Below are 13794 nucleotides of genomic sequence, written 5' to 3' on the forward strand. Positions count from 1 at the left end.
AGGATCCGCCCTCTCCTTTTCCCGGAGGGTCTCAAGGACACTACGTGCTGACCACTTCCTGTTGGACTTGTGGTCAAAGGTGTTTTTCTTGTTAAATTTCTCCACGAAGGACAGGTGGTACGGAATGGTCCAACTACTCGGAGGGTTCCGCGGCAGCGAGGCCAGGCCCATCCTTCGCAACACTGGGGACAGGTAGAACCTCAGTACGTAGTGACACTTGGTGTTTGCGTACCGGGGATCCACGCACAGCTTGATGCAGCCACACACAAAGGTGGCCATCAGGGTGAGGGTTGCATTGGGTGTGTTTTTTCCCCCATTGCACCGGTCTTTGTACATTACATCTCTTCGGACCCGGTCCATCTTTGATCTCCACACGAAGTGGAAGATGGCCCGGGTGACTGCGGCGGCACAGGTTCTGGGGATAGGCCAGACCTGTGCCACGTACAACAATACTGAGAGTACCTCACACCTGATGACCAGGTTTTTACCCGCGATGGAGAGCGACCGTTGCTCCCATCTGCCCAGTTTCTGTCTAACCTTCCTGATCCGCTCCTTCCAGGTCTTGGCACACGCCCCAGCCCCCCCGAACCAAATACCCAGCACCTTCAGGTGGTCAGTCCTGACGGTGAAGGGGATAGAGGATTGGTCGGCCCAGTTCCCGAAGAGCATGGCTTCGCTCTTGCCTCGGTTTACCTTGGCCCCTGAGGCCCGTTCGAACTGGTCACAGATGCACATGAGTCTGTGCACAGACAGCGGATCCGAGCAGAAAACGGCAAAGTAGTTGCAGTGAGCAACAGATGCACTATCTCCATCATTAACTGGAAAATCTGGGTCACTATTTCCACGATTAATCTATTTCACATTGCCTTTTTAAGTTAAGTACACATACTCAAGATTGTTTACTCTTGGGATTTATTTATTTTCTCAAGAATTTTAGATATCTCCACTAAGTCATTTCAGCATAAATTAACCTAGGTTCTTGACATTTTTTAATATCTCAGATGCCTTAAACTGGATATTAGTAAAGTTGCCCAATAGAATGCTGTCTCTTCAAGCGGATGTGTATTCTGAACCTATTAATTTCCTGTTTAGTGACAGGACCAAATTAGTGAAGGAAGTCTGCTAGCGTTTCTGACTAATTTGCACATTATCTAAAATCTGTAAAATGAGACACAGTCAGTTTTTAAAACCAGTTCCTACCACTTTCTAGGTCTTGTTTTGTGGTTTATTGAGTTAATGAATCAACAAAACATATCTGACCTAAAATCACAAATTATCTTGAGCTGTACCCTTATTTTACTGTCTTCTTTGCTTGGTAGTAACAGAAAAATCAGCCATGCGAAACAATCTTAGATAATTTACTTGTAGAATGAAGGAAGCATATATTAAAAGGGTGGATGATTATTTCCAAATTTTGTTATTCTGTTTACTTGTACACCTAATTTTTTTTGTTAATTAGCTCTTGAAGCACATTTTCAGCTGCCTACAAAGTTCAGTTTAATTAACTTTTATTTCGCTTGACTGAAAATCAGACTTGAGCAGTGTGGTGTTATTTGGAGCCTGTATTGAGGATGTTGTACTTAGAGATAAGTAAGTACGAAATCATTTTTGAAAGGAACAAAAAAAGTTCTTTTGTGAAAAGTCTGTTTGAAAATGCATTTGACCTGTGTAATATATTTGAATCTTGTTAGAATAATATCCAATTAAAATATTCATCTCTTTCACTCACCCTCTGTCTCCTGGACTCCCCAGAAACATCCTTTCTCCATCTATTAAAACTGGATAGGTATCTATGAGATCACTGCTCATTCCTCTAACTCCGGTGAATACAGTCCTAATCAATCCAGTCACTCTCCAGACATCAGCCCCAGCAGTCCAGGAATCAGTCTAGCAAATCTTCTTTACACTTCCTCAATCACTAGAATATCCTTCCTCAAACAAGGAGACCGAAACTGCAGATAGTTCTCCAGGTGTGGTTACCCTCGACATTTACAGGAAGGCATCCCTGCTCCTGTACATGAATCCTCTCACTGTGAAGACTAGCATATCATTTCACTTCTTCATTGCCTGCTGTGCCTGCATGATCACTTTCAGCATGCAGGTGTACAAGCACATGTAGGTTTCGTTGCCCTTTCCAAATCTAGCACCGCTCAGATAACAATCTGCCTTCCTGTTTTTGCTACCAAAGTGTATAATGTCACACTTATCCACATCATACTGCATCTGGCATGTATTTGTCCACTTGCATAACTTGACTAAATCACACTGATGTTTCTCTGCATCCGCCTCACAGCATATCCTCCCAGCCAGGTTGGTGTCAGTTGCAAATTTAGAAGTATTACTGTTTCCTTATCTAAATCATTAATATATATTGTGAATAGCTGGGGTCCAAGCATTGATCCCTGCAATACCCCACTGATCACTGCTTGCAAAATGGAAAAAAAAATTATTCCTAATCTTTATTTCTGTCTGCAAACCAGTTCTCCATCCATTTTGCACATTTTCCCCATTATCAATGTCAAACTGATAATTTGTGGTTTTCCCATTGCCGCCTTTCTTACATATTGGGGTTACATTAACGACCTTCCAATCAATAGGAAATATCCAGTGACTATAGAATTTTGGAAAATGATCACTAGCAATCCTGCTATTTCTAGGGCCACCCCTTTAAGTACTCATGGATGAAATATATCAGTGCCCTGGAAAGCATGTATGCCTTTAATCCCGTTAGATTCCCAACACCATTTCCCTATAAATATTAATTTCTTTCAGTTCCTCCTTTCCATTCCCCTGTATTTTTTGTGTTTTCCCCTGTATTTTTTGGGGTGCTCTGTGTCTTCCTTTGGAGAAGCCAAAACAAAAGTATATAGTTAATTGGTCTACCATCTCTGTTCCCTCCTATAAAGTCCTCTGTTTCTAATTGTAGGAGATTGATATTTGTCTTTACAAATCCTTTTTCTCTTCACATACCTACAGAAGCTATTACTATCTGTTTGTTCCCTGCAATCTTTCTCTCCTACTCTACATTCTCCATCTTAGTCAGTCTCTTTGTTAGAATTTAAACTGTTCCCAATTCTCAGGTCTGTTGCTTCTTGGGCCACTTTGTATGCCTCTTTCTTGAATTTAATAGTATCCCTAAATTCCCTTGTTAGCCATAGTCTGATCATGTTCCCCGTTTTATTTTTCATGCCAGACTGGAATGAATAACTCTTGCAAATCATCATTAAATGTTTGTTGTTGCCTTCTTACCCTCCTCCCTTTAAATAACAATCCCAATTTATCATAGCTAGCTCACTCCTCGTACTATTGTGGTTTTCCTTTTATTTAAATCAGGAACCTAGTCTCAGAACCAACTATGTCACTCTCCCACCTTAATGAATTTTATCCTTTTGTAGTCCTCTTATCTAAGAGCTCACATGCAACTAGATTGTCAATTATTTCTTCCTCGTTACAGAATACTTAGTCAAGGATTGTCTCTTCTCTAATAAAAATGAAAGCACTGTAAATCAGATATCAGATTGCCGTTGCTCTAGTTGATTCTTCGACATACTGATGCATAACACTATCGTGGATATAGTCCAAGAATTTCTCCTTTACAACATTGCTGCTGATTTTTCCCAATCTATATATAATTTAAAGTCACCCATAATTATAGCTATACCTTTTTATTACTTACATTTCTAATTTATTTTGTATGCCTACTCCAATATTACACTACAATTTAGGGCTATATATACAACCCCTACTATCATTTCTGCCCCTTTGGTGTTTCTAAGCTCAACCCATACAAATTTTACCTCAGTAGAGCTTGATACCCTTCCTCATAATCACATTAATTTTCTTTTCAATCAGCAGTGCTCATCTTTTTTTTTTGTCTGTGTTCTCTAAAAACTGTAAACCCGCCTGCTATTCAGTTCCCATTCCTGGTCACCCTGCATTCTATGTCATCCCTACAATATAAACCCATTAAGATTGATTTACTTGACTAATTCATCCATTTTTGTTGTGAATGCTGCATACATTGAGGCATAAGATCTTATGGTTTGTCTTTTTAGCATTTGTAATACCATACATTGTAGCCCTGCTTGATTCTAGTGCTTGAATTGTCTGCCTATTACATTTCGTATTTCCAATTCCGTCATTTGTTTTAGTCTTTATTTTCCCATCATCTGCCTTCCTGTTTGGATTTCCATTCACCTACCATTTTAGTTTAAACTTTCCCTGACTGCACTTGCAAACACATCCCCTAGGGCATGAGTTCCAATCCTGCCAAGGTGCACCCCATCCAGCTTGTACTGGTGCACCTTCCCCCAGACTAGTCCCAATGCCCCAGGACGCTGAAACCTTTCCCCTCACCATTTCATTAGCCATGTGTTCATCCAACATATTTCTATTCTGACTCGCAAATGGGACAGGTAGCAATTCCAAGATCCTAATTTTGAGGTCCTTTTGTTTTTAAAATTTACTTCTAATCCTGTACATTCTCTTTTCAGGACCTCCTCTACTTTCTTACCTACATCATTGATACCAATTGTATACCATGACCACTAGCTGTTCACCCTCCAACTTCAGAATATCCTGTCAACATTCGGAGATGTTCTTGACCCTAGCACACAAGAGGAGAAAGTGAGGTCTGCAGATGCTGGAGATCAGAGCTGAAAATGTGTTGCTGGAAAAGCGCAGCAGGTCAGGCAGCATCCAGGGAACAGGAGAAACGTCGATTCTCCTGTTCCCTGGATGCCTCCTGACCTGCTGCGCTTTTCCAGCAACACATTTTCAGCCCTAGCACACAAGAGGCAACATACCATTGTCGAGTCTGATTTGTGGTCACAGAACCATTCCCTTTACTATTACTTCACTTATTCACTGTTCCCTTCACTTATTACTATAGCATTCCTGCTCTTTTTTTCTTCCTGTCCCTTGCAGAGACAACTTGGCGCAATGACTTTGGTTGCTGCCACTTTCCTCTAAGAGGCCATTTCCTCCAACAGTATCCAAAGCGATACAACTGTTTTGCAGGGGAATGGCCAGGGGGTTCCTACACGACCTGCAAAGTCCACTTACTCTGTCTGGTGGTCACCCATTCCTTTGCTAGCTGGGGAGCCTTAGTGTGCAGAGTGACAACAATCTGTGTATGCTATCCACAATACTCTCCACCTCACTGATGTTCCACAGTGTCCCCAGCCACCATTCCAGCTCCGAAACTATGGGTTTCCAGGAACTGGGGCCAGAGACACTTACTGCACACATGTTGTTGCCGGACACTGGAAATGTGCCTAACTTCCCAGAGAGAGCAGGGGGAGCACATGATAGCCTTGAGGTCTCCTTCCCCCTCTCATACCTTTTGAAGTTAAATGTTCAGATTGCCCTTAACTCAAATAACATTTCTAGGCCACTTCTTTTACCCTGGATCCCTTAAGGAAAATGTATGTTATGTACATTATGACAAAAATAACTGTTTAAAAGTTATCACCACTGAAAGCTACACCCTTTAAGTTATCTTCAGTCTCTTCTTATCCTGTAATTTTTCCTTATCCCTGGTGCTTCTCAGTCAATCCCTTAATAATAATAATACACTTTTTTCTAAATCACTGCTATTTAGCGTTAATTCCTTATCTGCAAAACAACTCTCATTGCTTTTCTGTGACGTAAATCTGACTTATTTTTTTCACAATTCAATTGCAAGCAGCTGATTAAGTGAAATTCAGGGTCCATGTCGAGCTTCAAGTATGTTCCAAGATTCTCAACCTCCCTTGCTGCTCTTTTATCAGCTAGTAATCTGAACAATTTATAGCACAAAATTTCTGTGATATTTTAATATAGGCGCAAGGGCAAGATTAAATTCTGTTTCAATTGTTTGGTTTTTCTTATGTAATATCTCTTTCAGATGTACATGCTTTCAAACGCAAAAAACTACTTAATTTGATGTTGAAAACCTCTTCAATATATAAATATGTGTATGGATTTTTTCCTCCTTCCTGTCCAGGTATGGGGATGCTGTGAATAATAATTTGGTTGTTGGCACTCTGGCCTGGCCTTCTCCTTGGGTTATTGTGATTGGTTCCTTTTTCTCGACATGTGGTGCTGGTTTACAGAGTCTAACCGGAGCTCCACGGTTGTTGCAGGCCATAGCTAAAGACAACATCATACCTTTCTTACGGGTTTGTACACTATATTTGTTTTGATTGAGCCTTCTTGCTGCTAAAATTGATGTTTAATATAGCTTTAGGGAAGCCTTTGTGCAGCTTAATTGTTGTGAGTTATTAAAGGCAACTTTGATCATAACTTTGCTCTAATTTTGTTCCTGTAAGTCTTTCAGCCCATCAAGGGCAACTTTCAGGCATATGTCACCACTTTAAATTATTTTCTACAAGTTCTGCAGAGTATATTTTCAGTTACCACTTCCTGACATCATTTCAAGCTGTCACTGTGTACACTTTGACATATTTGCACTTTATTCCACATATTCAAATAATCTTAAAATTAACCATTACAAAACTGTTTTTGCAAAGAATAAATTAAACCAAATTATAATAAATCTTTGACTCATTCTGAACAGAGATTTATTTTGTTAAAAAGCTAGCCACTCCTATTCAAAAAAAAACCAAAAAAAGTTGTGGATGTTAGAAATCAGAAACAAAGGGTCACTGGACCCGAACGTTAACTTCAATTTCTCTTTGCAGATACTGCCAGACCTGCTGAGTTTTTTCAGCAACTTGATTTTGTAGCCACTTCTATTCCACAGCTGATTTTGTAAACTGTATAGGAGAGTGCTCATTAGCTGCCATTATCAATCTTAATATGAACAAATGAAACTAATATTTCAAAATGTTTCCCACTCTTCTGCTTTTTCTATTTTAATTTGTGAAGGTCAGAACTAAAGCCTCTGTGTCAAGCTTTGGTTTCCCCCTTTCTGACCTTTTCCATTTCTAATAATTACATCAAAAAAGTAAGCTACTGTCCTTCCAAAACAGAAGTGCAGATACTAGAGATCTAAAACAAAAACAAAAATTGCTTCAGATCTGGCAGCATCTGTGGAGAAAAACAGAGTGAAGTTAATATTCGAAGTCCAGTGACTTCTTTGTCAGAATTGAAAGTAGTTAGGAAATGATGGCATTTATGCTGATTTAGGGGGGAATGAGTGAGATGGATAGATGGGGACAGTATCCAGACAGAGAGGAAATAAAGTGAAGCAGACGTTGCATGTTGATAGTAAGCGAGAAAAAAATAACCGTGGCTATGAGTAATTAAAAATAGCTTGCAGCCCAATCAGAACAGAACCTGGGATTGTAGGGGGTGGGTAATGAACAAGGATGGAGGTCTCATGGTCTGAAATTTGTTAAACTGTATGTTGAGTCCTGAAGGTTGTAAGCAGTTATTTATGTAATGATAAATTGTGATCAATGATTAGATATAGAAGTCTTGATGCGTAACAATCCATGTTGAGAATCTTTTGAAGGCCATTTTATGTTCGCTCCTTTATCATGTTATGTTTCTTGCTGTCATTTTGGTTTTATTATCATATATCAGAAATTTATAGTCTCTCATCAGTGAATCTTAAAACACAAAATGTAGTGAATGCAGAAAGCCCTGTGTACGCTTTAGGAAATGTATCTTAGGATTTATAGCTTCAGTACAGGAAACCCATACATTTTGAAAATGTGAAAACCACCACTTAAATATCTCAAATTAGACAGTGACTATTTTCAGAACAAATTTCTCATGAAATGGCATTTCCTTTTTTTTCTGAACTCATCATTCTTATATGATTATGAAATGAATTTATAAATATTAATACAGATTTTGAATTTTAAAGTTTTGTTGGTATCTTTTAATATTGTAGGTGTTTGGCAATGGAAAGGTCAATGGTGAGCCAACCTGGGCTCTTCTTTTGACAGCTATTATAGCTGAACTGGGAATTCTGATAGCTTCACTTGATATGGTGGCACCCATTCTCTCAATGTAAGTGAAATTTCTTGTAAAACCTTTTTTGAATCAATCACCGTTCTAAATTTTAAATTCTCAAGTCATCAGTTTCATTGACATCTGCATCACTTCCATTTGCAAAAGAATTTTTTTTCTTTCCCTTGTATATTTTTATAGATACCTCCTTTTCTTTTTTTAAAAAAAAAATTAGTTGAGCGATATCCAAAACACTAAGTAGAATACATGCATCATTGTGAATAAATAAAGGCTACAAATACCATTTTCTATGGTGGGAACTCAGCATTTGTTTGATCACTTTTGATTTATTGCCATTTATGCTGGTATATTGATAGAAACCAGAGAAATACTCCCGGTATTCTATGCTGTGCTTTGGATCATTTAAACCTCCACAATTAAAGTGATAATTCTTGATCAATATTTGATCGTGATGAATGGCAGGATCTAAATGATTATGACTGATCTTGCAACTATAATTACAGCAAACTTTTCATTTACCGGCATATATGGGACCAAGAATGTCCTGGATGATCATATATTCTGGTTGCTCAAGAAGTCCACATAATCAATGTAAAAACGCACACTAAATAATGCAGGGTTATATACATTGTGTTATACTTTTATTTACAACATTAATCACTGTCGAGGTGCGGTGTTGGACTGGGGTGGACAAAGTTAAAAATCACTCACAGCCAGATTATAGCCCTACAGGTTTATTTGGAAATACAAGCTTTTGGAGCACTGGAGTGCCCAAAAGCTTGTACCTAAATAAAACTTACCCTCCGAATTTGCTCATTTGCACCTTCAACTGACTACTCTAACATCGTGGAGATCACAATACAGTTAACCTCTCTATTTGAGGTACATGTTTTATGCTAGTTTATCAAAAATGCCAGTTCATTAGGTGCAGTTTAAAAAACGTTTGCTGTAGTTTAGTGTTTTCACTCTGACAGATCTTTCTACAATCAGTCAGCTCACAATTTTCAAGCAAATGTTATCATACGTTTTCAAAGTAGTTTCATAGATTCTGATTTGGTTTGGGGAATAAAATGAATCTGCTACCCAACTCTGAATTCCTGTGTTTTGCTCTCTTTTTGAGAAATTTTTTCCTTGAGCATTTCTTGTAGAAAGCCAGTGAGTGTGATATTGAAATTAAGCTTCAAAACATAATTCTAAAGTGGAAACAAGTAAAGAAATGCAGAAACAAAATTGGAAAGAAATTTGTTTTAAAAAATAGGTAAAGTGAACAATGCAGAATGTGATGAAAACAAACACACACATGGAGTGAGGGAAAGGATCCCAATAACTAAATAACTTAAATATGTAATCTCCATTCGAAGAAAGGAGAGAAAGTTTGTCTTGCATTACATTCTACAATAAACTGGGATTTTGGATACTATTCTGCTGTATGTGATTCTAAGCAAATTGTCAGTAACTCTGTTGAAAATGTCTGTCTGTGTCAGTGGCTGTGGCTTTTTACTTCCATCTCTTAAGCTTAATTAATGTTTGGAAAAACATTCCAAGGGTAAAGAATGAAACAAAAACATGCATTATAGATTTAGCCCCTGAAATGGTTCTTCATAGGACACTGTCCTTCAGAGTTTTGGATGCTGAGGAGGTTTGGACCTTATGGAGGTTTTTGGAATCGTGGCCATGTGGATAGGGTTAATGCCTATGGTCTTTTTCTTTGGTTAGGAAAATCCAGGCCTAAAGGGCATGGATTCACGGTGAGAGGAGAAAGGTTTGAAGAGGACGTGAGGGGCAATTTTTTCACGCAGCGGGTGATGCGTGTGTGGAGTGAGCTACCAGAGGAAGTGGAGGATGCTGGTACAATTACAGCATTTAAAAGGCATCCGGATGGGTATATGAATAGGAAGAGTTTGAAGAATATGGGCCATATGCTGGCAAATGGGACTAGCTCAAATTGAGATATCTGGTTGGCAAGGACAGTTTGGACCATAGAGGCTGTTTCCGTGCTGTATGACTCTGATTCTATAACTATTTATCTTTGTTATTTCCCTGCCACATTTGTTTTTATCTTATGCTCTTCATTTATGCTTGCTTGGTACCAGGTCTCTTTAATTGGAGTTAAGTGATTCTTCTAACTCCCTATTATGCTTGTTCATGTGCCTTTTTCCTCAAATAACAGCTGCAATTTTTCTGTGTGTACTTAAATAAATTTGTACATATCTTTTGATCCTGATGATTTGGAGATTTTTTTTTTGGATGGTGTTTTTTTTAAAAAATCTGACTTTATGAAATTGTTGAGCAATGAATGTGAAGAAAGTGAAATTGGAGTACTAAGATTGAAGGAAACAAATGGGAAAAAAAACTCTAGTACTAACGTTAGATAATTAATATATTCATATGGCAAATTTTAAATTGCTTGTGAACACAGTGTGAATAATTAAGATGAGACTCCATTTGGAAGTATTATGAACTGTAGGAGCTTAGTGATAGACTTCAAGACGACATGTCAAATTGTTGGAATGGGCAGATGCATGGTAGATGAAGTTTAATGGAAAGAAATGCACAGTGACATGTTTTGGTAGCAAGATTGAGAAGAGGTAAGTCAAAATAAAGAATACAGTTCTAAAGTAATTACAGGACCAAACGGGCTGAGGGAATATGTCCACAAATTACTAAAGGTGGGAGGGCAGGATAAGAGTGGTATAAGGCTCCTAATGGAAGCCATAACTGTTCCTGTGAATTGTAAGCAGAGTCATGTGAGCACCAAGAAAGTTATGACGGTCCTGTCTAAAACACAGGTTCAACCTCAATTGGAATATTGAGTGTTGGTCCAGTTCTGGACATTAAACTTAAGGAAGAATGTGAAGGCATTAGAAAGGGTACAGAAAGATTCATGTAAACTGTTCTTACAATAAGCAATTTCACTTACTTAAATTGGAGAAGCCAAGGCTGTTTTCCTTTAAAAGGAGATTTGATAGAAGTGTTTAAAATCAAGAGAAGGTATATGTTGTCAATGACAGTTGAGAATCCAAGGACATTGATTTAAGGTTAGTATCTAAAGAACCAAAAATAACTAAAGATAAACTACTTTATGCAGCAAATAGTTAAGATATGGAATGCATCTTCTGAGGGCATGGTGAAAGCAGATTCAGTTGTGGCTTCCAAACGAAATTGGATAACTATCAAAGTTAGAGTGGTGGGGGGAGAGTTAGGTGAGCTAAGTTGTTCTTAAAGAAACCTGTCACATTCATTCACTTCTGGAACAGGGGCATTGCTGGCTGGGCCAACATTTATTGCCTATCCCTAGTTGCCCTTGAGAAGGTGAGTGTGAGCAGTCTGCATGTCATAGAGTCATAGAGATGTACAACATTGAAACAGACCCTTTTGGTCCAACTCATCCATTGTCGACCAGATATCCTAATGTAATCTAATCCCACCTGCCAGCACCTGGCCTATAGCCCTCCAAACCCTTCCTATTTATATACCCATCCAGATGCCTTTTAAATGTTGCAATTGTACCAGCCTCCCCCACTTCCTCTGGCAGCTCATTCCTTACATGAACCACCCTCTGTGTGAAAAGGTTGTTCCCTATCTCCCTTTTAAATCTTTCCCCTCTCACCTTAAACCTATGCCCTCTAGTTCTGGAATCCCCCACTCCAGGAAAAAGACTTTGTCTATTTATCTTATCCATGCCCTTTATGATTTTATAAACCTCTATAAGGTCAGCCCTCAGCCTCTGACACTCCAGGGAAAACAGCCCCAGCATATTCAGCCGCTCCCTATAGCTCCAACCCTCAACCCTGGCAACATCCTTGTAAATCTTTTCTGAATCTTTCAAGTTTCACAACATCCTTCCGGTGGGAAGGAGACCAAAATTGTATGCAATATTCTAAAAGGTAGAGCTGCAACGCTGTTAGGGAGTGAATGACAAGACGAATCAAATGGCTGCTTGCTATGCTGCAGCCATTATATGGTTCTAAATTAATATCATTCACAGATCATGTTTTTTTTTCTAGTTTTTTTTTAATTGTTCACTGCTTTATGGGGAAGAAGGAACCTTAAAGTTGAGTGCTGAGAATGGAAATTCAGACCATGTTATCGGAATTTACTCTTTTAGTTTATAAGTATACAAGTAATATTTCTACTTATATTTTTCAGGTTTTTCTTAATGTGCTATCTGTTTGTAAACTTGGCCTGTGCAGTGCAAACTCTTCTACGAACTCCAAACTGGCGTCCAAGGTTTAAATACTACCATTGGTAAGAACAGGTTTAAAAGCATTAAGTCTATCTTCAACTCTACACAAAATTATTTATAATGTGTTTTATACTTTGAAGAATTGAGGAGCCCAGATGAACATTATATTAGCTTCATTAGCCCTTCAATTAACATTTTTTGACTATTAACTTAAGGCTTTGCAGATCAGGATGATTTGTAACATTCATCATTCTGATACACCAAGAATCTTGTACAACTGGGCACAATAGAATCAATTTGGGTTTGATTCTTCCATCTTATGATCAACTGTGAAATGTGAGCCAAGTAAATGCACAACTACATAAATGTAACTCTAATTTGTTTTTCTTCTGTAGGGCTTTGTCATTTTTAGGTATGAGCATGTGCATTGCACTAATGTTCATTTCTTCATGGTATTATGCTCTTGTGGCGATGTTAATTGCAGGGATGATATACAAATATATTGAATACCAAGGGTGAGTACTTGAAGACCAAAGATTTTTCTTGGAGAAAGTGAGGTCTGCAGATGCTGGAGATCAAAGTTGAAACTTTATTGCTGGAACAGCACAGCAGGTCAGGAATATTGAATACCAAGGGTGAGTACTTGAAGACCAAAGATTTTTCTTATCTATGTAATGCTTGAGAGTTTTTTAAATTCATCCTTAACTTTAATTTTTCTGGTCTGATTTCTGAATAATCATAGAGTTATAAAGAGACACATAACTTTAAGGACTAAAACAATTAAAATCTGGACCTTAGCTATTAGAGAGAGGCCAGAAGTCTCCCCATAATAATGTTAGACCAAACAGCACCTTCTTTTTTCTGTATCCAAGAAGTTGTGGTTTGAACAATTTTGCTGATGAGAATCACTGCTAACATCATCCAAAGATTTCTTGACATTTATTTTGCTGCACACTTTCCTTTGCTGAAGGATGTTAAACATTTGAATTGTACTCCAACTGTACAATTTTAAACAAAATTTCAGTCCTCATTTGCTGAAATCAAGTCATCACCCCTACTAATTAGATTGTTGCAGCTGGTGAATTTGAAAAGAAATGTGATTAGATGGATAACATTAATCCTAAGCATTACTGTCTAAATTCTATATTTTCTTAGTTGGTTTCATCAAAGAAAGCTTGTGTTGGAAGGCTTATTCTAATGAAAACACAAGTGTTTCTGGTTCTCATAATGCTAAATGCTGTCATTGAGGCAATCCGAATAATCTTTGAGCCATTGAAATTCCATCTTCCAATGTTCTGCATTGTTTCTGATATAACCCTCTGAGATCAATAGGGTTAAATAAAGCAGTCATTATAAAATCCACATTTCCCAGCTGAAGTCATATGTTAGTGTCAGGTACCAAAAATCTGTTCTTGTTTTTTGCTATTCACTCACTGCAAGTGGGTTGCTTGTAATTTGTTGCCTATGAGAAGGTGGCAGTGAGACACCAACTTAAACATAACTGAGTAGCTTGCTAGGTCAATTCAGAAGAACCAACCTTACTGCTGTGGGTTGAGAGTCGTATGTTTTCCTGAGGTGAGTTAAGACAGTAAATTTCCAGAAGCATGACGTTATTCAGGAGCGAGCAGTCTACTTGGTTGTCATTCCCGGTACCAACTCCAATTTCACTCCTTGCACAGCAGCAA

At 38.2% G+C, this 13794-nt stretch overlaps 1 protein-coding gene and 1 long non-coding RNA gene across 5 annotated transcripts in view; one reads left to right on the forward strand and one right to left on the reverse strand.

Moving 5' to 3' along the window:
* LOC122558441 overlaps window positions 1-2120 on the reverse strand; it is a 21893-nt gene extending 19773 nt beyond the window's left edge. Inside the window, exon 1 of the long non-coding RNA XR_006314145.1 lies at window positions 1730-2120. This is a non-coding gene — a long non-coding RNA (uncharacterized LOC122558441). The remainder of the gene's footprint in view (window positions 1-1729) is intronic.
* Window positions 1-13794, forward strand: part of slc12a4 (solute carrier family 12 member 4) — a 165176-nt gene that overhangs the window by 100452 nt on the left and 50930 nt on the right. For all 4 annotated transcript variants that reach the window (XR_006314143.1, XR_006314144.1, XM_043707018.1 and 1 more), the window contains exons 11-15: window positions 1533-1590; window positions 5987-6161; window positions 7844-7962; window positions 12073-12171; window positions 12505-12624. Coding sequence is in view for 2 of the 4 variants with exons in the window: in XM_043707018.1 (XP_043562953.1) it covers window positions 1533-1590; window positions 5987-6161; window positions 7844-7962; window positions 12073-12171; window positions 12505-12624 (571 nt within the window). In the remaining 2 variants the exon portion in view is untranslated. The remainder of the gene's footprint in view (window positions 1-1532; window positions 1591-5986; window positions 6162-7843; window positions 7963-12072; window positions 12172-12504; window positions 12625-13794) is intronic.

Source organism: Chiloscyllium plagiosum, chromosome 17 (genome assembly GCF_004010195.1).
Source record: "Chiloscyllium plagiosum isolate BGI_BamShark_2017 chromosome 17, ASM401019v2, whole genome shotgun sequence".
NCBI classification, from domain to species: domain Eukaryota; kingdom Metazoa; phylum Chordata; class Chondrichthyes; order Orectolobiformes; family Hemiscylliidae; genus Chiloscyllium; species Chiloscyllium plagiosum.